At 38.6% G+C, this 27935-nt stretch overlaps 3 protein-coding genes across 9 annotated transcripts; 1 reads left to right on the top strand and 2 right to left on the bottom strand.

Moving 5' to 3' along the window:
- The first annotated feature begins 909 nt into the window (after window positions 1-909).
- Window positions 910-7399, top strand: pth2 (parathyroid hormone 2). The gene is made up of 4 exons (XM_044166430.1): window positions 910-1176; window positions 2151-2255; window positions 2485-2664; window positions 6262-7399. Exons 2-4 carry the CDS (start codon window positions 2152-2154, stop codon window positions 6437-6439), a joined length of 462 nt encoding a protein of 153 aa, XP_044022365.1. The 5' UTR covers window positions 910-1176; window position 2151; the 3' UTR covers window positions 6440-7399.
- tedc1 (tubulin epsilon and delta complex 1) lies at window positions 4723-16308 on the bottom strand. 6 transcript variants are annotated; one of them, XM_044166426.1, is made up of 9 exons: window positions 15961-16308; window positions 15233-15317; window positions 14200-14411; window positions 13957-14091; window positions 13589-13651; window positions 12967-13053; window positions 12701-12844; window positions 11367-11455; window positions 4723-6402 (listed from the first exon to the last, which is right to left on the bottom strand). In XM_044166426.1, the coding sequence occupies exons 1-9, from the start codon at window positions 16105-16107 to the stop codon at window positions 6396-6398; spliced, it is 969 nt and encodes a 322-aa protein (XP_044022361.1). In that variant the 5' UTR covers window positions 16108-16308; the 3' UTR covers window positions 4723-6395. The 6 variants fall into 6 exon arrangements, with proteins under 6 accessions (XP_044022361.1, XP_044022356.1, XP_044022359.1 ...); XM_044166421.1 differs by lacking the exon at window positions 4723-6402 and adding an exon at window positions 7541-8038; XM_044166427.1 differs by lacking the exon at window positions 4723-6402 and adding an exon at window positions 7900-8038 and having other exon boundaries at window positions 11330-11455.
- Window positions 16309-16665: 357 nt separating this feature from the next.
- dnal1 (dynein, axonemal, light chain 1) lies at window positions 16666-23283 on the bottom strand. 2 transcript variants are annotated; one of them, XM_044166428.1, is made up of 8 exons: window positions 23172-23283; window positions 22583-22621; window positions 22231-22340; window positions 20244-20299; window positions 20086-20141; window positions 19788-19914; window positions 19140-19280; window positions 16666-18328 (listed from the first exon to the last, which is right to left on the bottom strand). In XM_044166428.1, exons 1-8 carry the CDS (start codon window positions 23172-23174, stop codon window positions 18279-18281), a joined length of 582 nt encoding a protein of 193 aa, XP_044022363.1. In that variant the 5' UTR covers window positions 23175-23283; the 3' UTR covers window positions 16666-18278. The 2 variants fall into 2 exon arrangements, with proteins under 2 accessions (XP_044022363.1, XP_044022364.1); XM_044166429.1 differs by lacking the exon at window positions 23172-23283 and adding an exon at window positions 23012-23033.
- Window positions 23284-27935: the final 4652 nt, after the last annotated feature.

The raw sequence follows: 27935 nt of genomic DNA, 5'->3' as shown, positions 1-27935 counted from the left end.
CAACTCTGCAGTTCCCATCAGCTCTATTGAGCGTTTCAGCGTGTTTCAGCTCATTGCTTTGGTTTTAGAAACCTTAACTTTACGGTTTTGTTCACTTTAGTTTTCAGCTGCAGCAGGCAGCAGTTTTCAGCGAATACGATCCAAAAACCCAGCACGAAATGCCAGCCAGACACAGTTAGCGACTAGCTAGTGGAGCATTTAGCAGCTAAAGAGCCACATATTTCCCTCAGGAGTTGGTGAAGACAGAGATAAAAGGAGAGTGAATATTGAATTTACAGTAGGTTCATCACATGATTCCAAATGAATGCTGAAAATAGGCAACTGTATGCTAACAATTTAGCCATATCAAGCAAAAAGGTGATATTATATCAGTGTAATGTTTGCAGCTTGTTTCCGTTGTCCCCAAATTAGTCAAGTCAGTTATTGCAGGTTGAATTTACTATCTATTTCATATGATTTTGTTTCGTCTCAATATTCCAAAATGGACATCACTTAAGATTAGTCAAATCAATATAAATATCCTTTTTTTGTGTGTAGACAAATTGAGACAGTAATGCCTTAGTCTTGGAGAGAAACAACCAGTGTTTGGTTCATCTGCCACAGGGTATGAATGAACACACTCGCACATATACACACACAAGCACTATAATGATTTTCAGTAATAAGATGGTGGGCTCTTCACAACAGCATCATGACTAAGAGTCTATGAAACCGGACACTAACAAGCTAACAGCACTTCCACTAGGACTGTCCTCTTTGCAGTCAAAGTTGGTTTGATCTAGTGAAGGGTGTGTATGTTTATGTATATGTGTGGGTGGGTTAGGGAGATGGGGGGTTATAACACTCCAGTCCAGGGTATATAAGTATGTACGACAAGAAACTGATAGTTTTCAACCACCGTAGATCTGCATACAGCCACTTACAGAAGCAACCAGCAGTAGAAACGCAAAAAAGCACGAGTGGAAATCCGTTTTTATCCAAACTTCTTTCTATTTAGAGGTGACAGGTGAAGAAGTAAGTGGTAGATAAAGTTGTCTGTCGCTGTGGTTAGTGGTTCGTCCTGGAACGTTTCTCTGCTTGACGTCTCACCCTTAACCTCTGAAGTCTAACCTTGAGAGGCTTGCTGGTACAAACCTTTAACAGACAGACAGACCAACACGTCCACCTGAGAAGCAGGTAAGAAATCAGCCAACTACCGGCCTAGTAACAACTTTAAAAAAAACCCATAACCAATAGCCTTTGCATGAAGTTAATTTTACTTTAGGCTGTGCTGTCTATTAATATTTTTTCCCCAAGTGGCTTAAGAATGCATTCACAGGAATTCGATTTGTTTTTTAAGAAGTAGAAAAATAGTGTCTCATTGATTGTGACCATGACTGGCAGAATTTGGTTCCAGCTGAGAACATACTAAACCTCAAAACAGAAGCAAAGGTTGTTGGGTTTTGTTACGGACTCTGTATTGGAGTGCAATGTTTTTAAAAATCTATTTGATTTGCTGGTTATGTGCTACATGTCTCATTAAAACATTTCAACAAATGACAAAAAAAACACTCTTCGGCTGTCTACATGCACAGTCCAAAAATGGTTCTTTACAGCAGCATGCAGGGGCGATGTCAGGGTGCCTCAATCATTTCTCATTTTAGGTCCCAAAATTCTCATGAATCCAGCAGCTTCCAAGTTGACAGGTGAATTTTAGTACATCCTCTATTTTCAAGACCTTGAAGAGAGCTCCAAGTGGATTACATAGAAATGATGAAATATTCTAAGCTCATTTTATTTCATTTTAAATGTACTGTATGAGTCTTAAATAACCAAAGACACCAACTCCAAGGTAGAGAAACCACTTTTTTGGGGGCATTATATAGAACCTTGAGGAAAGTGGAACAATCCTAAGAAAACTTGTTCTAATAATGTCAAGAATCCTCTTTGTACAAACTGGTATAAAAAATGTAAAAGGTAACAATAAGGTAGTCTTGAGGTGATTTTTTGGTATTTTTTTGTATTGTAAAAACCTTATTAATATTTATTTATGATGATGAAAATAGTTTTTTTTGTTTTTATTGTTTTGTTTTATTTGATTGTTAAGTAGTTTTAAGATTATAAACACACAACTCATTTAATATGTACTTGTATTATTGTCAATTCTTTAGGATGCCTGAGCTGCCTGCTTTCCCCCAAATGACCTTCCTGTTGCTTTGCATTCTGGGTATGACCTTGGTGACATCTGGCTTCCCTCAGCCTCGACTACCTCTCAGGTGGTTACTCACTATCTCATCAAGGCAGCAGCAAACTATGATTGTTAATGGTACAATGGTTTTGAGTGAATAAGTACCAAAACAACAAACCAATGAATTAACTAGTACCTAACTTTATTTACTCCTTAATATGTTGTACTTATTTTGATATTCCTAAATAATACAATGAAATCATAGAATGAAATGTGATTTCCAAGGAATCAATAAGTTTAATCTTATCTGATTCCAGAAGTTCTGATGATTCAGATGAACCTAAACAAGATGTCTGGGATGTCCTCTTCCCCTCAATCTCTCTCCGTGATTGGAGCATTCAAATGATGTCAGCGCCCAGCCTCGGAGCAGCAACCGATAGCAAGGCCAGACTGATGAGGGAGGCCTGGCTGTTTGCCCCCGAGAGGGCAGAGGCAAGGTAACTGCATAGTGAGAGAAGATGCTACTATGAAATTCTGATCAAATGAAACAAGGGTACAAAATGGATGTTAAAAAGCAGCCCCAACACTTTCTTACATGCAGCTACACTAATGTATTATAACATGTAACATATAACACTGACAACTCTTTATGTATGGGTTTGGCTGCACATCTGGCTGTCTATTCCTGTCATTTTCTTGTTTGTGCCAACATCTGTTACAAGACCCAACTCTGATTTCATATCTTCTTTAAAGGGCCAGTTGGCCCCCACACCCCCCAAAAAGGTTTAAACATATTAGACCTATTTTTCACCGATATTTCCAAAATAGTGAGGTCAGGGGATTAGCCTGATAAACCAGGACACTGATTCTGGAGGACACTGTTTTTACAGTTTATATTAATTTCAAACGTATATTGGGCTGGGGGCACAAGTTTCAGAGGCAGATAACTCAAAAACTTGGAAGATAAAACCAAAACTATCTGCATGGCTCCGTATCCCTAGGGCAGTGGTTCCCAACCTTTTTGTTGTGATACCTTAAAGGGGAACTAAACCGATTTTACACACCAAAGTCTGTTTGCAGGTCTGTTACTGTTTAAATACTACTGCATATGTGAAAAAAAGTTGTATAAAGCTTTTTGTGTCTCCAGAGTGAGCTGTGTGATGTCCAAGCGACAACTTCAGGGGCTGAAAAATGAAGCCAACATGAAGTGCCAAAAACTGCACTTCCTCAAATGGCCACTTGAGGCTGGCTCCAAAAGCGAGTCAATCCCCACAGAGCCCCATGTTAAAATGCCCAACTTTACAGCAGAAATAAACATGTTTACAGCCTGGTACAAAAAAAACTGTTTTGGTGTCTATAGCTAATTTCCCTCTTCATGACAAGTGTGAGGGGGGTGATTTTTTTTAGAACTCACCCGTTTAAATTATATTAAGGCTTAAAGCTATGCATAATTAAGGACATGGCAACTTTGACTGACAGGTGTGTGCTCTATCAGGTGGCTTGCAGCTAGGTGGTACAGCAACCAGGCTTCATTCTGCCCACCTCAGCTCCACCTCTTTGCCCAGTTTTGGATTAGCCAAGATGGCGACGGCCAGAGCCGCCCACTTTGAGCTCTTCAGAAACCTATGGGTGACATCACGGACACTTCGTCCATGGTTTATACAGTCTATGGTGAAGTCTGATAAATTGTGTGATTATAAAGTGATGTCACTTGAGTCAGCATGGGTTGGGGCTGAAGACTACAACTACAAAAATGAAAAAAAATCTAGTGTTGTGGAATTAGAAAGAAGTGAGTTTACCAGACCTCTGTAGCCCACTCCTCATCTCTGCTTGAGGCTAGAGGCTCCAGGCTACATTAGCAACTACTAGCATAACACCCAAATCTCTAAAAGAACTGTCAGCGGTCTAGTTGCATTATGGGTAATGTAGGCACAAGGTTTTGACAAGGAAGGAGAATGCATGGAATAAAAAAGAAGATAGCTCGGGTTTTGCAGCATCAATTTGGGTCCTTTCTTAAAATAAACTGTCCATTGTGATCCAACAACGTAATAGGAGTGCAATGCTAAATCCGTGGAGCAAATCTAAAATCTCTTTGCGACACTTGCAACAATTTGAGTACATTAATAAATTGTGAGCAGTTTAACCAAAAAGTGATTTTTTTTTCTTATGTTGCTTCACTTGCTTTTAGAGGCCTAGAGAGGTAAAACTATTAAGTATTTCCCAAGAAAAAAGTAAAGATTTGCAAATGTGTGCAAAAATAAACCTAATTTTGTTTGGCAAAAATATTTTTTTTCCTGTTTTTATTATTTTAATCATCTCACAACCCATCAGATTTGTTTTGCGACCCCTTCGGGGTCACAGCACAGGTTGGGAACTACCACACTATGTGTAAATGAGAAAATGTGTATTTTTGTAATTTGGGTGAACTGACCCTTTGAAGAAATAGTTTGACATTTTGGGAAATGCGCTCAACCACTTCCTTGTCAAGAGTTAGATGAGAAGATTGATACCACTCTCAAATGTGCGGGCTAAATATGAAGCTAGAGTTGTCTCAGTCCTCTTTTAACTCAACTCAACTTTATTTATATAGCACCAACAATAAAACAATAAAGTGTTAAAAGTCAGTACATAAAACTCAATAGAACAAAAATAAAATAACACCAAGAATAAAAATAATGTAAGAACAAACTTACTCCAAATTAAAAGATTATAAAGATAAGTCTTTCATTTCCTTTTAAAAATACAGAGAGAGGTTGCCATTCTAATATCCAGAGGCAATGAGTTCCACAGTTTCGGGGTATAAGAACAGAAAGCACTTTCACCAATACTTTAATGGGACAGATAAGGAACATTTAAACGAAAAGCGGTGGAGGACCTTAGTGATCTGGCCGGAACATAAAATGAGAGAAAGTCTCTGATGTAGGGAGAAGATCTAAACGATACAGGTAGCCAGTGCAGTGTACTCGGGTGATGTGATCCATTTTCTTTGTTTTAGTTAAGACTCTTAACTAGCTGTAGTTTTCTTATAGACTTTTTTGGTAATCTAGTAAAAAGTGAATTACAGTAGTCTAAATGGCCAGTAATAAAAGCACGAGTGAGTATTTCAGCATCTTTCTGAGTTAAAAAAAGGTCTGACTTTGGCAATATTTCTAAGGATGTTTTAATGACGTTGATAAAATGAGAAATCCAATTTAAATCAGAATCTAAAATCACCCCCAGGTTTGTGATGTTAGATTTAACCTGTATGCTAAGAAAACCAAGCATTGAGTGCAGTTTTTCTTGTGCTGCTTTTGGTCCTATTAATAGAATCTCAGTTTTTCCTCATTTAGCTTTAAAACGTTTTTACCCATCCATACATTAATGTCAGAGAGACAGGCAATGACAGCATGCAGTGCATTGGGGTTATTTTGCCAGCTTGTAAGCCTGTTTCTGACCATTGCCTCTAGTAAATTTCCCTTCATCCTACCTGCTTGCCTTTTGTGTTTGTCTGCATTTGAGTCCTCCTCCCTCTCTTGCCTGAATTCACTAATCATGACAAGAGCCTGGAGACAGTTAGCTTAGATTAGCACAAAGACTAGTAATGGGGTTTTAGAAACATCTAACCAAGCTCTGTTTCAATTAACACATTATATATCTCATTGTTTAATCTCTACAAAAACTAAAGTGTAAAAAACAACAGGTTGTGGTTTTACAGGCAGTGTATCGCTATTTCTTGGCAGGGCTGTATTTTGTTACCTTTGGACGGAGCCTGGCTAGCAATTTCCCCATTTCCAGTCTTTATGCTAAGCTAGGCTGACCGGCTGCTCGCTGTATCCTCACACTGAAGGCGTGGTATTGATCTTCTCATCTAACTCTTGGAAAGAAAGCCAATAAGCGTATTTCCCCAAAATGTCTAACTATTCCTCAGAGGAAATTTGGGGCTTTAGGGTGCTATTAGGAACTTCACCAAAATCAAGCAGTGCATCTTAAAGTAAAGACTAACCTATTGGACAAAACCAATAAAAAACCCACAAGCAATAGATTAGTGTGGAGCCTCTGGTACCTGGATTGTCTGCTAGTCACTGATCTTGAGGTCTTGGTCTGTGTATCTCTAGTGTGGAGAGGCCATGGCCTGCTGAATGGTCATCTCAGGGTGCCGGCGTGGTGAAGAGGAACATGGTTGTGGCTGATGATGCTGCCTTCAGAGAGAAGAGTAAACTTCTCACCTCCATGGAGAGACAGAAGTGGCTCAACTCCTACATGCAGAAACTACTGGTGGTTAATTCTTCATGATGATTTAGTCTTTACAGCCCTTTTATCAGAAAATCAAACCACTCTCTGCACCCTGCACTGGCAAAAGCCTTTTACAGGTATACCCTGAGTCTCTGGGTAATTGCTCTGTCTTATGAGACAAGAAGTTAGTGTAGTCATCAAAAGTCAATAACCCCTGCTGTATTATTAGTGCTTACATCTAGCCTCTCAAATTAAAAATCTGTTTATTGTAGCACTTTCACTATTTAGCTTTCACAAAAGATGGTTAAATGAATAATCCAAAAATAGGTTTTTTGGTGTTTGAACATGCATAAATGTAAAGTGAGTTTGTTGGTCCTGCTGAAAATAATTTAGTGATATTCAGTTTGATGAATAAAGATGCAATTGAGGTTTTTGACAACTGTAGCATGTGTTTGACTTTATACAGTAGTAGTGATGTATGACAGCTGAATTTATTAGTTTTATTGTTCTAATAAACAAAACAATTCTAATCATCTATCTGTATATTTTACTCAATTTAACTTCAGCCAAAAGCAGGATGTATGTGTTTGGTTATCATTATTATATTTATATGTGTTTAATAATTGAATTTATTATTTATATTTCTGTTTGTGTATGGATTAAAGTGAGCTTTAAAAGGTTTTTGTCGTGTTTTTTCACATTGGACAGAGCCACGTTTCCCTCTGCTACCAGTCTTTCCGCTAAGACAGGCTAACCATGCCCTAACTGCAGCTCAACTACTCACAATGTGAGTACAATGTAGTTGTTAAACACTCATAAACATTATGAGGACACAGGTGTATTAATTCCATATCTCAATGTCTCAATATCTTCAATGACTTTGACTGCTGACCTTGTTAATATCAGCTGTAATGTTTGATGTAATGTTTACTTTCATTACAAGTCATTTTGTGAAATAGATAAATGTCTAAAATATATATTTTTTAATTTGTCTGTAATGTTAATGTTTTGTTTTTCAGGTGTCTTTTGTCTCTTCTGTTTGTTAAGCACTTTGTAACATTGTTAAAAAAAATGACATAAAGGTTATCATTTTCAGCTACAACAAACTCAAGTTGTTGAAATATTATTTCCTTGTGAAAGTAAAAACTTCAAGAAAATATCTGGTTTGCATCCAAATGTCAAGTGGATTTGTGTTTATTTCTGAATTAATAAATCAGCTTCTTGAATATCAGAACACTTCCATCACACAAATGTTAGTCATATTCCATGCTGTCTGAGGATTAAAAAAATCTATGGTGGTATCAACACCAGTTCATCCAGCCTGCCAACCATCTCCTGCAGCTGCATCCTATTGGCCAGTCTCTGCCTGTCCCTCCTGTCCAGCAGCAGAGCCTCTGTCTGAAGAAGCAGCTGCTCAGCCTGAGACGCTGGGAGCTCATCTGGAGCCTCGGCCCCGCCGCAGAGCCCCTTTGCTGGGTGGCTACTGTTTCTGACTGGCCTCTCAGTCTGAAGCCTGGCTCGGTAGACCTGGGGGAGGGAGGGCACGAATGGGAGAGAGAAGAGACGAGGAGGGAAGGAGGAGGTGTCTGATCCACCCTGCAACCGCTCTCCTCTTCTTCCTCTGTCCTCTGCATCCCCTCTGCCTCTGCTCTGTCCTTTCTGACATAAGATGAAAGGGATTTAGACAGGAACATACAGCAGGAGGACACAAATATCATTACAAATAAGAATAACACTACGGTCAATGTATGTCAAATGTTGAGTTAATATTAAGTTTTCTGTCTTCATACTGCCATATTTTACTATGGAGGTAGAAGTAGTTTAAGAGTGGGCTGGGCATCAAACCTCAGTACTTTTTTGGTACTGACCAACATGTGTCTGTGTCACTTCATACCGAAAAAGTAGAAAGTACCAAAGCTGGCATCAAATATGGGGTCAGATGTTTAATCTTGTTTACTTATCATTTAATCAGTTCCTGATTTGAATCTAAATGTTTTCTAATTTTAGACTATTTTATGTAGGGAATGTTCCTGTATGGCTCTGCTGTGCTAGAAACGGTGGCTAATTTCACACCTAGTGCCACGTAACATCAAGCAAATAATCAGTTGCTCCTATCTTAAAAGGCTGAATAAGTAGGATTTTCCTAAAAAAAAAAAAACAATGTATAGATTTACACAAAAATAATGCAATAATCTATAAAAACGTACCAAGCAGGTTATATCGCTGTAAGGGCTGGGCCGATGAACGCCATCGACCACTGAGCCCTCTACCATCGTAAAACTGTGATTTAAAACCGACTTTGAATCGTGTGTTTACAAACAGCAACCCACAAATCCTACTTATTCAGCCTTTAAGCAGGCTAATGTTTCTATTACACTGTACACCAAAACACCTTGAAAAAAATAATGGAAAATGTTTAATATAGTAACTCTATTACAACATTTTGTGTTTTAACAACATCAATTGCACTTTCCTTAACATTTAAAAGGTCTAGAACTCGTAGAAATCATTCAAATTTGTTTTTGAGTACTCTTGATCAATTATTTATCTCATGTCGAAGTACGGAGTTGGAGTCAGGATGCGGTTAGCCTAGCTTAGCACAAAGACTGGAGGCAGAAGGAAACAGCTAGCCTGGCTCTGTACCAACACCTCTATGGTTCAGGATCTGAAAATATGAGATCTGGTGCATATGTTTATAGTAAGAGCTTTTAATAAAATGCAGCAACTAACATTTTGACATAAAACATGTCTTCATCAGAGTAAGAAGAGGCAGTGGTGGTGCAGAAGTTTAAAATGCCTGCGCCCAGCTAATAGCTGTCTCTCATAGGATGGACAGGTTCTGGGCTTTGCTTATGTCTAGCCAATACCATATTGTTGCAGCATATATAAATATATATCATAAAAATATCATAGAAACTATTAACCATTTTAAGAGACATCATAGAACAATCATAAAACACACGATAGATTAATTTGTCAGAACATTCATAGCAAAACATTAATTTCCTCAATTAATCCATATAGAGACAAGGGCTGAAATGCTAACAAAATGCCTGTAGCTAACTAAAAATGTTAGATTTCAACATGTGAAAGGATTTTATTTTAGCACCCTTTATCTACCAGACAGGAAAAGGTATAATGACAAACTCAACAATTATCAGTCAGTCTCAGTGTCCCTTCTGCTTACCTTGCTTTTCTTGGAGAAATGCTACTGTAGTTAGCTAAGGCACTTAAACATAAGCAAACATAATACTGCATACCTTTCTGATTTATCCACATTCCACTATAACACAGGTTGCATATTGTCAAAATGCTTTAGCTTAACTTAGAGAAATATAGTTAGCCTACAACTGACATCTGGATATTTGACTTACTAGTGACAAAATGCTTGCTGCACACATGCTGAGTGTAAAAACTTAGTTCTGGGTTAGTTCTGGGTTCTTAACCCTCCCACCTGACAGCAGCTTTTAGGCATCTTTCTGTTGTTTGCTAGCAGACAGAAGTGACAAGGAGGCACCTTCACACAATACAAAGTCAATGGAGAGCAATGAATTGTTTTCCCCTACAGGTGTGGGAGGGACTTAATTGCACCTTGTCTCTATGGTTAAATTTCAGTGTGTAAATCCACTATCTTTCTCTGCACAACAGTTTGTTTACAAAGTCTCCTCCCAGAGGGGAGAAAATCTATGTAATCCCTCAGAATTTCAGGGAAGAGGCCAATCCACGACTTGCATAATGAAATGCCATCACAAGATTCTTAGTGCGAATAGAGTCTTATGTTCTGCAATCCTTTGTTTTAGAGCCTGTTTAATTTAGCAGACATTCACCAGACCGCAGGGACATTTCAGTATATAGATAATGTGAGTGCTACTGCAGTTTATAAATGACTGGATTTTGAATGATTGAATCTGAATAAAGTAAATGGGAGTTCGGAAAAGATACCTCTCAAAGAAGGATCGCTTTTTAGGGATGTGCCAAGTATTGTTTGTTTAATCTGTACAGATGCTAACTTGTAAAGAGTTTAAAAACAAACTCTGGAGGAAGTTTGGCATTTCTGCTTTTTTCTCAATAGGGAATGTCTATCGGTGCTCATTGCTCTCTGATAGGCTGAATCTGTATATGTAATAGGGGATCCCTGGCCTTTTAGTTCAGTGGCTTTTGACTGGAAATCATCTGCCTCACTACAGTTTTGGCTTCCTCCCCTTAAAATCACATATTGTTGACCTTACATTTCTGTTTAAATTAGTTACAAGCAGTCCACAAACACAAACTCTGAACTTTTTCTAATCCCTCAGTATTATCAGTTTGAACAGACTGTACTGTCCCTGTTCCCTCAGTAAGTTTTCTCATTCTTTTGCAAAACCAGTCATTTCAACAAGCTATACCATGTTCTGTGTGTTTCTGTACCATCGGTACAGAATATAGGGCATATGCATGAATGGTCCAGGTGTGAATGTTTGCTCAAATCAACTATTATGGGAATGATAAAAACTGAAATCTTGGGCAAACTGGCACTAATGAAAGTATGCTGAATTAGCTATTAGCAGTTCCTGTTTGCAATGTACCCACGGATGTACAGACAACTATCACTGGATTACTTTGATCCTGGAGAAAACTTAAAAATGTGATGATTCTCAGGTTGAAGTTCTGGAGTTATGAGGAGCATCTTTTTTTCTATGATTTCCAAGCACATTTATGAACATTTATTCGCGATGGACATCAGAGATAATGATATCTTCATCTAAGTGAAAGTCACACTGAATCTAAAAATATGTGTGCTCACATTGGACTGAGTTATGACTTTGAGAAGAGTATGTGTATATGAGTAATCAGGGGCTAAGGGTTTTAAAGTACCTTAACTGCCTCCATGAGCTGTGTGTCACAGACACTGCTGTAGCTCCAACTGTTGACCATGTTGGTGTGCGAGCAAAGCTAGAATAACTAACTTACTGTTATCAGAACACCGCCATGCACCTGTCACTTTCACCTCATGCAGTAGCTTTGCCTCACATCTCTCCCTCTTTCTCTACGAAGAGACGTCATGTTGCACTCCCCATGTAATGGAAATGTGCTTGCCTGCAGATGTTTGGGAAGCAAAAGCAGTTAATCACAGCAGGTTGGAAACAAACTGCCTGTGACTGATGAATTTATCTCTGAACAGAGACCATTAGCTTATTGCACCAACTCACAACACAAAGCAACAGTATTACAATAATGCACCCAATTAGGCTGAGTGGGGAAGGCATGATCATTGTTATATAATTAATTGCGCACTCCTACATCATATGAGTCAAACGTTTATGTTTTTTCCCTTGTCAATAAACAAGTGACAGTGCCATTCATCTCTCTCACCTGTGTGGACAGTGTCACATGTGTGCATGTGTCATCCCCGCTCTCTCTTCTGTATTAGTCATATTTACTCAGAACAAGACCAGCTCAGACACAATATGAACTTAACTGAGCCATATGTCTTTTTTTATTAAATCAACTTTCTTTAATGAATATAGCTCGTCATTTATGGTGCTGACTGCTGCTAGACCGCTACGTTAATACAGGTGCGTGCCTCCCTTTGTGTGTGGCAAGCGGGCGAGTGTTGGCAGCAAACAGTTGTGTTCCGACTCAAAGACAGTCGAAGGTGCTGCCTTTTGGCTTTAACTGATGCGCAATTTGAAGTGCTTTAGCACTTAAGTTATGCCCCCGCCCCCAGCTTAAAAGAAATTAACTTAAATGGCATTTCACTTACGCCTTATCTTTGGCGTTAGTGAAATGTAGCCACGCCTTTGACCGCTTTGCAAGTTCAGCCATTGTAGCAAGCAACCAATAGGCCAAATGAGAAATTAAGCAAACAAGGGCCTGAGGCAATTCAGTTCTTCTTTGTTTAGTTTAACGGCGGTTGGCAGGCAATTCAAATGAATTCAAAAAATGTATTAGACAATTGATGTATGTTTGTGCACCAATGATTTGATTCAAATGACATGACTCTCGTCTCTTGAGACATAACCTTACGTTATAGGACCCACTAGTCTCAATAGCAGTATCGATAAGCTCTGACCTTAATGCTTTTCAGGTTTTGAGAAATTTGGAACAGGGTCCTTATAGAACCAGGTCCCGATGCCAATCCCTGTTTAGAAGTGGTGGTGGGTGATCTGAACAGACAACAGAGCCAGGCTAGCTGTTACCCACTGCTTCCAGTCTTTATGCTAAGCTAGGCTAAACACATTCTGACTCCAGCTCAGTACTTAACACATAGGTCTGAAAGCTGCTATCGATCTTTTCATCTCACTCTTGGAAAGAAAGCAAGTACGTGTAGGTGTTGCACACCTGTCCTGTGGGCAGTCTCAAGAGCATGTCCTCCAATTTTTCTAGCCCCTGGTTTCCGTTGTGACACACTCTAACGCTCCCATGTGGTGCATGTGTAGGCTTCTCGACAACAGGATCTGTCAGATGGCAGTCCACCACACTGTCCTACACATAAACAAACATGCTTCGCGTCACATTTCCTGGCACACATGGCTGCTGCCATCTTGGAGAACACTTCTGTGTTGAATTGTGCTGTTTTTCCCTGTGTGTTGTTGTGTTTAACTCACCATCCAGGTCCAGAAGACTTTCTCCACCTGTTTCCAGTTCAGATATAGTTCTAGGAGGTCACAGAGCTGCCGCATACGAACACAGTCCTATAACACACACACACACACACACACACACATTATAGTTTTAAATACAACCCAAAGCATATTGTGTTACATAATGAAGATGTACTCACAGATGGAACATTAACACTTTGAATTTTAAAGGATTAAGAAATTAAGCAAACAACAATACAGACTTGCAACTAGAGAGCAACTGTAACTTTTTGTCATGGACAAATCTCACTAAATTAACTGTTTAATATTGAATTATTAAACAAAGTACGCCATTGAGTCCAACTTCACTATCATGATATTGCTACACTTAGACAAACAACAAATTTCCAAAACCATTACAGCCAAAACCTTGGTAATAGAGTGTCAAATAGACAATAAAGAACATGATACACAAAAATGTATTTCAAAACCAAACTCATTAGTAAAAGATACATAAGTAAGATAAAAAAAATAACACTCAGAAAACACTCAGACAGACAGAAAATTGTTTTGATATCTAACTATATAGCTATAGGCAGAGCACAATATTAATAATTAATTTTAATAGCAGCACAAACACACTTACCTCCCTTAGCACTGTTGATCTTTGCTCAGAGGATACAGAGGAGGAGAGGCAGGCAAAAAAAACCTGAGAAAAATATTGATTTCTTGGTTGAATTGACTTTTTATGCAGAAAAATACTTGACAGTAACCAAAGGGATTTAACAGTAAGTACGCTTTAATGTGCCTATTTTGTCTTATGGGAAGTTCACATTATTGGAGAGAAAAGGTCTTGTGTACTTTGGCTACTGTTTGGAATAGAGAATTCTGTCATTTGCAGTCATCCTGCAATTATGCTCCAAAACTTCTAATTTGTCGAACTTTTCCATTAAGACGACTGACAAATACAGAATGGTAGCCTGTGGAAAGTTGGAAAAGAGGGGATTTTCTCACAGCATGAAGCAAGCGTGTTCGCTCTTCTTGCATGGACTGCAGGGTCCGCCCCTGGTATCTCAGACAGCCAATGAGCCACTGAAGTTTCCTCAGAGATGCTGAGTCTAACTGGAGCTCATTGGAAATCTGAGGGTTCTAACACAGACAGAGAGAGAGAGAGAGATTAGAGATATAAAAGTATACATATACAAATACAGAATTAGGTTTACCAGTATAACGTGGTGGTATACCAGTGGTACTTACAGGTGTAGTTGTGAGTAGTGTTTTGTCCAGTTGCTGTACTCGCTGTGTCAGCAGTTTCTCCAGTGTTCCTGTAGCAAGCAGCCAGCCCAGCGCCAGGAGGAGGTGTCTGCTGGAGAATCTCCCTCCTTCTACTCTGTCGCTCCCACACATCCAGTCAGCATGGTAGCCAGTCTGCCAGAGGCCTGCAGCCAAAAGCTTCCTGTGCTCTGAGGCTGTACACAGTCAGAGAAAACACATTCAGTCGCCCAGCAAGTCCACTTAACCATTTTCATCCCTTCAAGAAATGTCAGTCAATTTGGTCCAGTTATGTGCAAGGAGCAGCACAGCCTTAGTTTTGTTCTATTTAGTGCTACAAAGTGCCAACAGTAAAGCTCAACCTAAGTCAAGAAGGCAATCATTAGAATCGGATAAGGATACAAAGTGGGTGCATGATCATACAGATTGTGAACAAAAAAGTCAACATGGAGTCAGTACTGAAAAGATTTTTTTAATAAGCAGACAGAACCCTCGGTAGTGTCTGTCATTACAAACTCATGTTGTGTGGACAAGCCTTGCACAAATCAAAGATACCAAACAGGCTGAATTATACATAAAGTACATATAAAAGCATACAGAACTGTCCATGAATGAATGAAAATGCAATTCATCTGAGATAGGTCATTTTGCATAATGGACAAAGTGCCATTGTGTTCTTTTGGGTGCTTTTCCATCTACCAGTTTCATACTTACAGTATTGCAATATGTAAAGAAGACAAAAGCTAGTTCATAGCACAACTAGAAGAGTGAGTTGTGTTATGTGTTGTGTTTTTACAAAATTCTGCTGTCCAAATTAATGATTCCGAGCGAATTGGAATTTAAAATTTATAGAATGTATTATTAGTTTGGGGGGATTTACATGTGTGTTTTGTCTAATGGGATGTTTTCAAATCATCAAAAAAAAAAAAAGCATCTTACGAGAAATCAGTAAAGTCCTGGACAAAGAGCCATAAAAGCCATGCACGTATCTAGGAAAAAAACAGACAATGTGACTGACCTCCTCCTAGCTGTGCACCAGCTTCACAGGAAACAATGCCAGCTGCCTGAAGGATGTTGGCGAGGAGCTGCCAAAACTGCTCCTCCTGGTAAACAACGGCAAGCAGAAAGATGTCTGTACAGTGTGTCAATATATACAGTACACTGAGTATATTATGAAGAGCTCTGCCATTGAAAGCACCAGACAAGAACACATTCTGCTTAATAAAAAATGGTCCAAAACGCTTTTCTGCTTATTTTTAAGATAACACATTGTTGATTTTATTTTTGTTGTTTTGCCCTTATCCTTTGTTATCCCATTGTCTGCTCCTACAGTCAAATTGGTATCAATGTAAATCATTACAATTTCATAATTAATTTTACCAGAATATCATACAACCCCACTCTGTAATAATGACTTGTTTGGCTATTATGTAACAGGAAAAAAATCATGAACTAAAACAGTTATATATAGTATGTTGTACTCTCAACTACAGAAATTGATCATATCTAACAAAGAGATCATTTGTTTTGTATGTGAAATAGAGGAACTAGTAACTAACGCTGTCAAATAAATATAGTAGAGTAAAAAGTACAATAGGCTGTTTCCCTCGGAAATGTAGTGGAATAGAAAGTAACGTTAGCATAAAATGGAAATACTCAAGGACCTCAAAATATTACTTAAGTACGGACCTCGAGAAATTTTTGTTACATTCCACCCCTGACAGTGACAACAGATGATTAACCTACCACCTCGAGTCCACCACCGAATTTAGCCCGTCTGAAGGTCTCCGGTGCGGGAACAGCTTCCAGGCCGACAGCCGCTAGCAGTCTGCACAAAGTTCCAATGACCTGCTTCACTTCCACACTCACAGCCGCTTTACTCCGCTGCTGCATTACAGCCGCCGCACACTACACGCATATGACCAAACTTTCTATCCTCTCAGCTATCATACTTAATCCAGTAGCGACACTTTTAATTTTTGAAAGACATTTCCAATGATATTTCTACCGCTTTGAAGTTGAGCTGTTGATATTTCGCGGCGAAGTCGACATCTTCCGGGTACGAGGCCGTTGCCAAGTAAGCGAATGGAAGAAATTGTGATTGATATCTGTGTTGGCCAATTACAAATGTGATTCTGAAAGAGGTAGGTCAGACTTACTTTTCATTGGTGCGCTTGGTGAAGTGTTTTTATTTTAATACACATTACATATTATTTTTCACATACTGCGTAGAAAAAAATTATTTCTTACTTTACTTTTAGTTTAATAGGGGCAAATCGTGGAGAGAAAATATGCCAATTACATGTCCTTAAGTAAAGTCTTTGTTTGAATTACTAAAAAAGCAGGTAAGTCCTGTTTGTATCTATTAGTCAAATTACTAAATTATTCTATGCTACATTATCATAGATTACCAAGATTACCGTTATATTTCAAGTGGCAAGGTTCAACTGATATACTTAAATAGTATTTATTTCAAATATTAAAATTATTTAAAAACCATAAACATCTGTCACTTGTATGTACAAACATGCCTAAAATTTAAAACATGAAAATCATTTTACACAAACATTGGTAATTAACGAGGACATGCATTAACCTTGGTATCACATCATAAAGAACAATGTGGAAACTACAGATCCAAAATGTACCTAAAATTGACAGTAAAATGCAGTAGACCAGTTTCTGCCCTTAAAATAAACAGACCTGATTACAATGCATATTCATTTAATAATCAAGTTTAGACATATACTACATGACCTCAGTATTATATAGTCAGGAAGATCTCAAACAACACAGAACCAAACAGAGCTGTGGATGTATTTTGGTCATGTAAGTTTTCACTCTCCGCTATGTTGGCTCCACAGTCCTGTCCAAAGGCTGTTTCAATGTAGCTGGCAAAGGTCCCTTCATGTCACATCAGAAGGATAGTACCTATTAACTTGCTTACTACCTGAGAAGTCCGTGGTTGGTAATAGACTCTGATTTCAGTGAATTCCTGAATCCTGATCACATCAAGGAAAAACAGTATGCTCTTCAAGTACCATGGCAAGATGCAATTGTTTGCTGGATTTATTTTTGTTTGGACATTTTACCTTTATTTGATAGTGACAGCGATAAGACAGGAAAGGTGGGGGAGAGAGAGAGAAGGGATGACATGCAGCAAAGGGCCATGGGTTGGAATTGAACCGAGGCCACTGCATTAGGGACTCAGCCTTAATGGTATGCACGCTACCAGGTGAGCCACGGGGGGGTGGGGGGCCTGTTTCCTGGATTTTTCATTTGTGGTTGACACTAAAATCTATCACTCCAAGTCACTTTTTCTAACCATCAATTGTTTCACTGCTTAGTCCAATGTGATGTAAATGTGGCATAATTCAGCTACTCATTAGCTTTATTTGGCCATCTCTCCATGGTGATATTATGGAGGGAGGACAGTGTTTGGTATTTATAGCCAACTCCTATTAGGCTAGAGAAGGTCCAGGAACATGGAGCTAATAGTATTACCTGATCAACATCTGGTCCACACAAATGTCTCTGCTCACTTGGGTGTGTGTACTACACTGTGCTTTAGTTCTTGCTAGAATAACATAGAGAGGCATATAAATCAAGGACACTCTAAGATAACATTGTATATTTTGTATTTTTGGTCCGCAAATGGTACTGTACCACCAATTCCCACAGTCAATTTTCAGTTAACAAAAACAATTACTATTAGTTTCAATATCCTTCATAGTTTGACAGTAAAAAAAAAACCCCATAATGCTGTAAATAGCATTAGGAAATGTGCTTATCATGTAGTTTCACTTGCAATATACGGTCTTATCAAAACCTATTTCTAGTCCCAAACCCACAAGGCCTGAAGTATTGTCAATTTAACAGACGTTTTTCAACATATACAATCTGTGTATTTGTTGGTTATTTTGTGCTTGTCGATCTACAACAAAGTCTACGCTGTTGTAAAAATCATTTTATATGAAGAAAAGCACCCTGACAAACCATACAAAACTTAAAAAAGGGAAGACTCTTAGAGAAGGGGGTTGTAGTTTTGCAGATAGTCATGCTTCTCAGCTCTCTCCATCTCCTTCATCCTCTTCCTGTTTGATGACTGGGGTTCCTGGAAATAACAGGAAAAGAGATCACCAATCATATCTTCAAAGCAATGACTTATTGCTATTACGTGCCTTGTAACTGACAATGTAAAAATTATTTTTTTTATATAGTTTCTCCTTTTAATTTCAGTGACCTTCAAGCCATTTTGGTAACATTTACGGACTCATTGCAAGTTCTCACAAACGCTTGATTGCAGTTGTTGCTGCTAAGGGTGGCCCAACCAGTTATTAGGTTTAGGGGGCAATCACTTTTTCACACAGGGCCATGTAAGTTTGGATTTTGTTTTCCCTTAATAATAACAACCTTCATTTAAAAACTGCATTTTGTGTTTACTTGTGTTATCTTTGACTAATATTTAAATTTGTTTGATGATCTGAAACATTTAAGTGTGACAAACATGCAAAAAAATAAGAAATCAGGAAGGGGCAAACACTTTTTCACACCACTGTATATACTGTATATATATATATATATATATATATATATATATATATATATATATATGCTGAACTGTATATTTGCCTGTAGACAGATTTTTTATTTTTTCATGTTCAGCTAACCTGATCTCAGCTGACCTCAGCTGACTTACTAAAAGATTCTCTAGGTTATGCCGGCAATTAATTTGAATTAATTGGAAATTACCGGAAATGATTCAGAAATTACAGACTTTTTTCAACATACCCTGTAATCATTTGGGAATAGTTAGTTATTGGTTTATTTAGCAATGTCTATACTGTCAAGGGATGACAATAGCTGTAGGAATATAGAATAACAGTAGTCGTTCTTAACACACATTGCTGCTGAAACACTCTTACCATCTAGTTTCTTCAGATTAGGTAGTCTTTTAGAGGCTTCATCCATCCAATTTGCCTCAGCTGAATGCTTCTCCTCCAGAGGATTTCCAACAAACACCAGGTCTGCAAGGCATGGCAGGTCAGCTAGCCTCACAAACTCTCCTACACAACACAAACAACACACCATAAACCAAATTAGAGAGTGCCACATTGAGAATTTCAACAACAACAAATCAATAGCACATTAACTTTAAAAATAAGAATAATTACCCAAAACTAAAGAGACCATTGCTAAGAAGTTAGAAACATTTACTGGCCTCAATTAAGCTTTTTTACATTGTGAGACACATTCAGTTTTGATAAGAATTTTCCTTCCCACAAAATATGAATAGGGTACTGTGCTACAGTATTAAATGCAGCTAAAGCTTGCAGTGTCAGACAGTGGAAGGAATAAAAGGCTGATTTTAAAAATCACTACTGACATATTTATCCTCAATAAAGCAAAATATGTTAGGCAAGAGAAGGAGTTTTACTTCTCTGAAACAGGTCATTTAGCCTCATAAATGTTCCATGAATCCATGAATAATCACAACATAGTAATTTCCAACCAAATTACTATGTCTATTTCAATTTTAATATGTGTTGACTATATTTATGAATGTAGCTCACCCCATTCTTTGACCAGGTTGTTCGACATGTAGAGGACTCTCAGGTTCTTCATGCATTGGATTCCCTTCAATTTCTCTATCAAGTTATAAGAGATCCACAACTCTTCTAATGTGTCTCCTACTGCCTCCTGCAAACACACACACACAATTGATGCAAAATAAAGTACATTCAAAGTATGTATTTAGCATGTGTAACCACTTCTCTGATAAAAAAAAAAAACTGTCAAGAAAGAAAGAAAAAAGGCAGAAATTGGACAATCAAACTAGTTAGTGTTAATTCTGTTTCATATGTAACTTACCAGCCCAGTGAGGGCCTTTATATTATTTCTTCCTAATGACAATATCCTCAAGTTCTCTGGAAGGACACAGTACAACATCACACTACAACACCACATTTCCATCCGTGAATAGTGTGTGTTTGTCTGTGGTTATATGTATTTCTGCAGGCAGTACTCACTCAGGCCATTGAGATTGGTTATTTTCTCAATGCAGTTTGTGGACAGAGACAGCTTCCTGTGGAGGATACAGTACAATAACATATCAGGTATTTAAAGTATGATATACTAGTCTGGTTTAAAACATTGGTGACTAAACACTATCGCTGTATTAGCTGCTCAGTTACTTGCACTTAACTGATCTGCAACAGAAAATGCTGTCCACACCCCGAGAAGACAGTGAACTGTTTGGAGTTATCTCTTATCTGCAGTTTTATAGTTTTTGTGGGAATCATCGACATAATTGATCTACTAAAGTTTTAGTCAATCATTCATGTACTTTATTGGTGTTTATAAGCGGTTATGCACATTAGAGACAGTGTGCCGAATGTTAACTTATCATTTGATTTGACTGTTATCTGATTTGTATCGAGTTATTTTGATTTTATCTTACACTGTTGTATACTCTGTAAGATACAGTGCACGTGTTCATGTACACAGTCGACGACTGGAACTAAAAAAAACACCTTTGTGTTAAAGAGGTAGTTTCTGGGGTGAGAGAGTGAGAAAACATCATGGAAGTGCAGTTTGAGGGTGGACTACACAGTGACCTATCTACCTATATCTGCATACCTTAGCTCCACTGTTGAATATTTGTGGGATCAAATCACAGCTCCTTTCAGAAGTAGGAAAACACAGCCTCTTCTCTAAGGCTGAGAGGTTAGTACTTTGTGCACTGCCTTATAAATGTTCTCAAACATTTTTACAAATTTGAACCAAATCCTAACAATTACATTATAGTTTGGAACTACTTAATATGCTTATTTGTATTTATCATATGCACAGGAGTTTCTCAAGCAATGCATCCTCTCAGACTACACTTACCTAATCCTAAACATAAGCATTTCATTGATACAATGTGTTGGGGACTGTACACAGCCTGGCAGGAATCTTTGCCTGCCATTTTGGGGCAAAAGTAGCTCCAAGGTTTCACTGTTATGGTGTATACAAACAAGAACTTTGATCAAATTAAATCATTAGTAGAAGCCCTGGATACAATATTCTTTTAACCTTATACGTATGTAAATTACTAAATGCAAAAAAGGTGAATATCAGCAATCAATTTTTGCAGAGGTGTAACGCTGTATTTCCCTAGACTCTCAAAAAAGTAGAACAAAATTAGACGGTGTAGTCCCTCATTCGTCCAGGAGTGTTCTATCGTAGAAAAGGTGTTCTATCGTGTTCTATTGTAGCAAATGTTTTTTGCTCAATTTCAAAAGTATTAATTGAGAGTTGCTCACATCTGTTGCTCACATCAGCTTTCCTCCTGTGTACAATTTTGTTCTATTGTAGAAAAGGTTTCAGTCGTCGTCATCTGGACACTGTTTTCAGAATCAAGACGTTTCGACTCCCATCCGGAAGTCATTCTCAATTGTGATTCCCACAGATGTGAGCAACTCTCAATTAATACTTTTGAAATTGAGCAAAAAACATTTGCACCAGATTAACAAAATATAATATAATGCCAAATAGTCATCTGCAACAGCTAGCCTACTAAGATACCTACTGCATGTTGGAGGATTCCTACTGTAGATTTTGTTCAGGCTGAATTGGTCCAAATTTGTAGCTTTACCAGAAAGTACTTCATACCTACCTTTATAGTGGATCAAATGATATATGTATGGTCTAGTCAAGACACCCATGTGTCTGTTATGAAAAATTAATTTATCAGTTCAAAAACCTGTACCTTTGAACAGGGCAGCTACTTGATCCCAAAGACATCCAATAAATGAGCTAAACTAGGCTAATCTCATGGTTTAACATGCCTTAAAAAAAGGCATTTCAGTTTGTCTCACTTTAGGTAGGTATGGAAATTGTAAAAATAAATACATAAACAAATATATGTCTTCAAAGAACTTATAATGCTACCTTGCTGTAGAACATACTAAACATATCAAGCTATGTATAATAACTTGTTGAAATAAGCAATTGTATCGCTACAGGACTCACTCGCAGTTGGTGAGTGTGGAGAGAGAAGCATCCATCTTCTCTATAGGGGGAACCTGACCATACAGTTTAATGGCTTTAGCATCACTCACTTTCTCCCCTGATTTCTCCTCCTGTACACACACACACACACACACACACACACACACACAGAGAGAGAGAGAGAGAGAGAGAGAGAGAGAGATCAAAAGATGCAATTACAACAAATATGTTCTAACTATGTTACAATTATGCAACTACACAATGAACTTCCAGTCACAAATTCTACATACTTGAACACAAATAATTATATTACACAGTATTGCATAGTATTCTGTCTGTGTTTTTCAGCTGTGTCTGTATGTATGCCACTCACCCATTTGGCCAGTGCTTCTCTCACAGTCGTTGCTTTTGCCTGGAGACATTACATGACATTCAATTAGACAGGGAGAGGCTGGATTATGTTGTGATGACAAAATAGCAGATAGGTACTGTAGACAAGCTAGCAACAGTGTAACATTAAACACACTTTTACTAAGCTATAGGCTTTGAATATACACTGTCTCTATTATAATTTTCATTTTAGGGTTTTGTCTGCTAGACACTTCATTCTGAGTGAGCAGCCATTCGAACTAGCTTAGTCCTCTTCCTCCCAATACAGGATTTAGCAGTGGGAAAAACGACACAAAAAGACACAAACATCCACACGTGTTCAGGACAGAGTTGATGTTAGCCAGCTATTTATCGCTAGCTTATGCTAATTGACATTTAGGGTTAGCTAACTAGCTAATTAAAGTTAGCTCACTTAGCTCACAGCGACAACAATGTTGCATGCAAGGTCAACTACAGTTATAGCCCTCACACACGACGGTACTGCACGTTCGCTTAGGTGGTTACAGTTAAGACCGTATAAATTACACACCAAATAGCAACAAAAAAAATGAACCGACAACACAAACACTCACCATGTTGATGGTTGATGTCTGCTCTGGTTGCTATGGCACTGACAGGCAGCCTACAAGCTGCGCCTGCGCAGTGAAACTGTGACTGTGCTTGACCCAGTTTAGAATTTTTTTTATTGCAGATGAACAAGATAACAATAGGCTACTTTTGTTATTACTACTGCAGATAGTAGGCTATAGTATAAGTGGCTGTATATGCTGTGAAAGATTCCTCACCCATGATCACAACTGTATCACACTGTGCCGGGGTGAAAATTGAGAAGGAGCCCCTCGCACCCACTAATGTGGAGCCTCACCTAGGCTACTAGCCTGTCAAGTCAAGTCGATTTTATTTATATTGTCCGGTGTCACAAATAACTAACTTGCCTCAATTAAGTTTAACGGGGGAAAACGGAAGAAACCTCAGGGAGAGCAACAGGAGGCATCCCTCTCCCAGGACGGACACACATGCAATAGATTAAATTGTAATATTAAAAACACAGGTTGGATAATCAAAATGACAAAATTCTATATAGATTGTAAACATACGTGGTCTAGGCTATATGAAGAATATGGATCTGGGAGGACGTCGCGCAACTAATGGTATGATCTCCGTCATCACACGCTATTGCATCCACATGCACGTGAACACAACGTTCAGTCAGTGCATGGTGAGTGTGCGTGGCAGAGCAGTGTGGAGAAAAACGGACAGCACGGGAGAAAGAGAGAACGATCACTAGGCCACAGTTGATTCTATGTTTTAATAAACGTAATCATGCTATGTAGGAAAGCAGGTGTGTATGCATGGGAATAGGCCTAATCTGGAAAATACAAGACCTGTATACTCTTTTCTGTCAGGTGGAAGTATATCCAGTTACTCAGAGCTTCATGATGATCAACTTAAGTCTAGTCAGTGCTCTGAGGAAATGTCAGGTGCAAAACAAACACACATTTTTGTGCACAAAAGTGCACAAAAATTATATATATGAATATTTAATCATGTTGCCTTAATTATGGAAGTGCATATGACTTGGCTGTTTAACTATTTTGGATGTTTTTTTAAAACTAAAAGTAAAGGACATGATACTGGCATAAACAGTAAACAGAAAAATATTTCAACAAAACGTATACAGTATACGTGGTCTGTTGTGAATGGAGTGAATGTGGAGATTGGCCTGGACTGACATTCGTTTCCCGACCTGAATTATTATCCCGGTCCGGCCCTGGGTGCCGCCAAACAGATCAGCCTAGGACCTGAGCCACACGACCTCCTCTCCACAATGGAGACCTGAAAAGAGGACAGACAACACACAAGAGCCAAAGCTCAAACACACCGTTCACACAGAAAAGAAACAAACAGACAGACGAGGATAACATGCACACAAGGGAGACAAGGAGGGAGACAAAAGGACAGGCTGAATCTCTGATCTGGATGACAAATATCCAGATCCAAAACATCTGGAATGAGAGAAGAGAGTCAGCCTACAAGAAGGACAAACTATGGAGAGACAGAGACAAAGAGAGAGACAGAAAGAGAGACAGAGAGAGAGCTTGGAAGCTCATGTGCTTGAGGGTTAGAGAGATGCAGTGGTTTTCAGACAACAGCCTATTCTTGTCAGCATGACAAACATGGACTAAAAGTAGCCTACTAGGCTTAATGATTCATTGAGACCGAGACCGACCCGCCGGAAGGATAATGGTAACAGGTACAAGACTAAGCAACTAACTGAAAGTTAAGGCAAAAAGATGAGTTTTAAGTTTGTATTTGAAGGCCTCAACAGAGACAGTTTGTCTGATGTCAGCAGACAATTCTGTCTGATATACAAGCTGACTTGGCGATACATGCTACGAATTAGGATATTATGCAAGGAAAAAGATGAAAAAGGCAAAAATTGCCATTGTCTCATTAGGATGCCCCTTCACTTGCAAACAGTAAGAGTCTCATGCTTCCCTCCTTACTTCCTTTCTCACAGGATCTTTTGCTGCAAACCTGACAACTTGAAAGCAAAGATTTCAGACACTGACCTTGACTTTCTTTACCTGCAAATTGAAGATGGCTCTTTTGGTACTTACACTTATTTTAGCTTTTATACTTATATCCACTTTGTACTTAATTTATCTTATCTGTATTATAGCATATTATTATTTGCTTAGTACTTCTATTCCTTCTATTCTCAAGTGTGCACTGACGTGACAGCGAGCAGCTGTAACGAAAGAGTTTCCCCTCGGGGATCAATAAAGTATTTCTGATTCTGATTCTGAGATGAGAATTTGGGGTGTGATACCCCTTTATATAGCATAGCAATACCACCCTCCAGTGATAAAACATTAGTATTGCAACAATGTCTGTTTGATGCAAACAGACTTTTAAGTCTGTGGGACTTTAACCTTGAAAGTCCTTGACTTGACTGGTTATTCCAATTAACTCTTGATGTACAGTATTGTGAATGTGAAAATACTGTAATAAACTATATAAAAGGTCCCTATAAAGGAAACATAATTATGGCAATAATTTACAGTTTTTTTTACAGTTGATTTTTCTCTATACTGAGTTCATGTTCAAAACTGTTCAGACAGTTCTCTTTACCGACATGCAGCTTGGCACAACAGTTAATCTAATTAAATGCACTAATGCAACCAAAACACTTTGTACACATCTGAGGAACACTTTGTCGCTCATTACACAATGACCTAAAATAATACTAACAGATAGCATTACAATACGTATCATTATTGTCCTTGCAGTATCTTTTATGTTTTTAATTAAATATTTATTTAGCACAAACTAAGATTCCATTACAACAAAAAGAACAGCACGTCGTTATTGCGTGGGTTGTGCTATCTTCAACTTCAAGTTGATTGTCCCAGAGGGGAAATTTTTCTTGCAGCAAACAACATAGAACACACAGAGACTTAACCACATGGACTAAGGTACATAAAACATTAATTGTGACAACAAGAAACCTAGAGTATGTTTAGCCATCGGCAAAAACATCACCAGTGCCCAGCAGTAAAATGGGACACTAATCATCAGCTGAGTCATTGTGAGTATTTAACAGTTTGGTGGCTTGTGAGATAAAAGAATTATTCACCCTGTTAGACCTGGCCTTTGGCAGACTAAATCTCCGCCCGGAGGGGAGAAGCTCAAACTCTCCATACAAAGGATGAAAAATATCTCAAGGCTTAGAAATTGCTCTCTTACGAAAAATGTGAGACAGATTAGGCAGTTTACCACCAATGATCTTACCAGCCACTTTAACTATACAGTATGTTGCAACTTGTTCTTGTCACCTATTGAGAGATTACCAAACCAAGTAATAATAGAGAAGGTGATGACTCACTCTACCATGGAGCTGGAGAAGAGCGTAATGAGCTTACTACACACCCCAAACCAGTTGAACTAGAGAAAGTGCAGTCGTTGCTGGGCTTTTTTACAAATTGCCACTGTGTTGTCATTGAATGTCAGCTTATTGTCAATTATAGTACCCAAATATTTGTAACACTGAACATGTTCAATGATCTGACCCTTAATGACTGTCATCAACCACTGGGCCGTGCGCATAATCACTCCCCTATAACAGACTCACTATGACAGAGTCATCTGCAAACTTTAGAATTATATAATAATACTTACAGCATATGTCTACCTAACAGTATATGTCACCTTGCAATAAATAATCATTTTGCATGCCTGATCCATCCCTGGCAATCTTCCAATATGTCCAGACATCCAGCATTCCAAAAGGGACATCTGATCATGTGGCTGGTGGTCATAAACCTTCCCCCTCCATGACAGAATTCCTCTGTGAGGTTGAGGGAAAAGTGACAATGACCTGGGATGGGCTGTAAACCACTCTGTGACTGGAGAGAACGGTGAAACGGCACATCGTCCAGTGCAATTACAAAATGTTCTGGATTCCGCCTCACTTGCCCCCTTTCCTCAATTGGCACAAGTCTTTCATAGAGGTCATCAAGGAATGAAAATAGGCGCTCAGTGGCCCAATTAGGAGTTTATGCAATTTATTTATTTTAATTTCTTTCCAGATGTAACAGAATGTTGCAAATTGCTGTCTAATTTACAGTAATTGTGTTATGTTAACAGATTTTACAATTGTACGTTAACATGCAAAATGGACAGTAAATACACTGAGTTCTATCCAGGTCTCCATGGTGGAGAGGAGTTCATGTGGCTCAGGTCCTATCTGTTTGGCGGCACCTGAAGTTGCTCGACGTTCTCCCAGATCCATATTCTTCATATATGTTTACAATCTATCTATAATTTTGTCCTTTCCCCTCTACTCTTCTCTCTGTACACGAACAGCTACACCTCTGGTCATCAATCCATCAAGCTTCTGAAGTTTGACACCACCCTCAATGGATTCATCTTTAGTGGGGATAATCATTGAGTCCATCCATTGTCACCTCCTCCATCACCATCTGGTACGCTGCTGTTGCTGCCAAGGATAAGGGCAGACTGCAGCGTATCATTCGCTCTGCTTAGAAGGTGACTGGCTGCAATCTGCCATCCCTCCAGGACTTGCACGCCTCCAGGACCCTGAGACAAGCAGGAAAGATTATAAAGAAACGTTTTGAAACACTCCCCTCCAGCACGAGGCTGCCGTCCATCAAGACCAAAACCTCACAGCACATGAACAGCTTCTTCCCAACTGCAGCTGGCCTCATCAACAAGGCCCTGGACCCCCACTGACTCTTTTTCCGCTCCATTGACACTACATGTTACGTTAATGTGTAGTCTCCACATCTGACTCAATGCATTGCATTAACGCA

This window comes from Siniperca chuatsi, linkage group LG15 (genome assembly GCF_020085105.1).
Source record: "Siniperca chuatsi isolate FFG_IHB_CAS linkage group LG15, ASM2008510v1, whole genome shotgun sequence".
Classification (NCBI taxonomy): domain Eukaryota; kingdom Metazoa; phylum Chordata; class Actinopteri; order Centrarchiformes; family Sinipercidae; genus Siniperca; species Siniperca chuatsi.
Note: the sequence above shows the minus strand (reverse complement) of the source record. Positions and strands in the feature narration are given on the sequence as shown.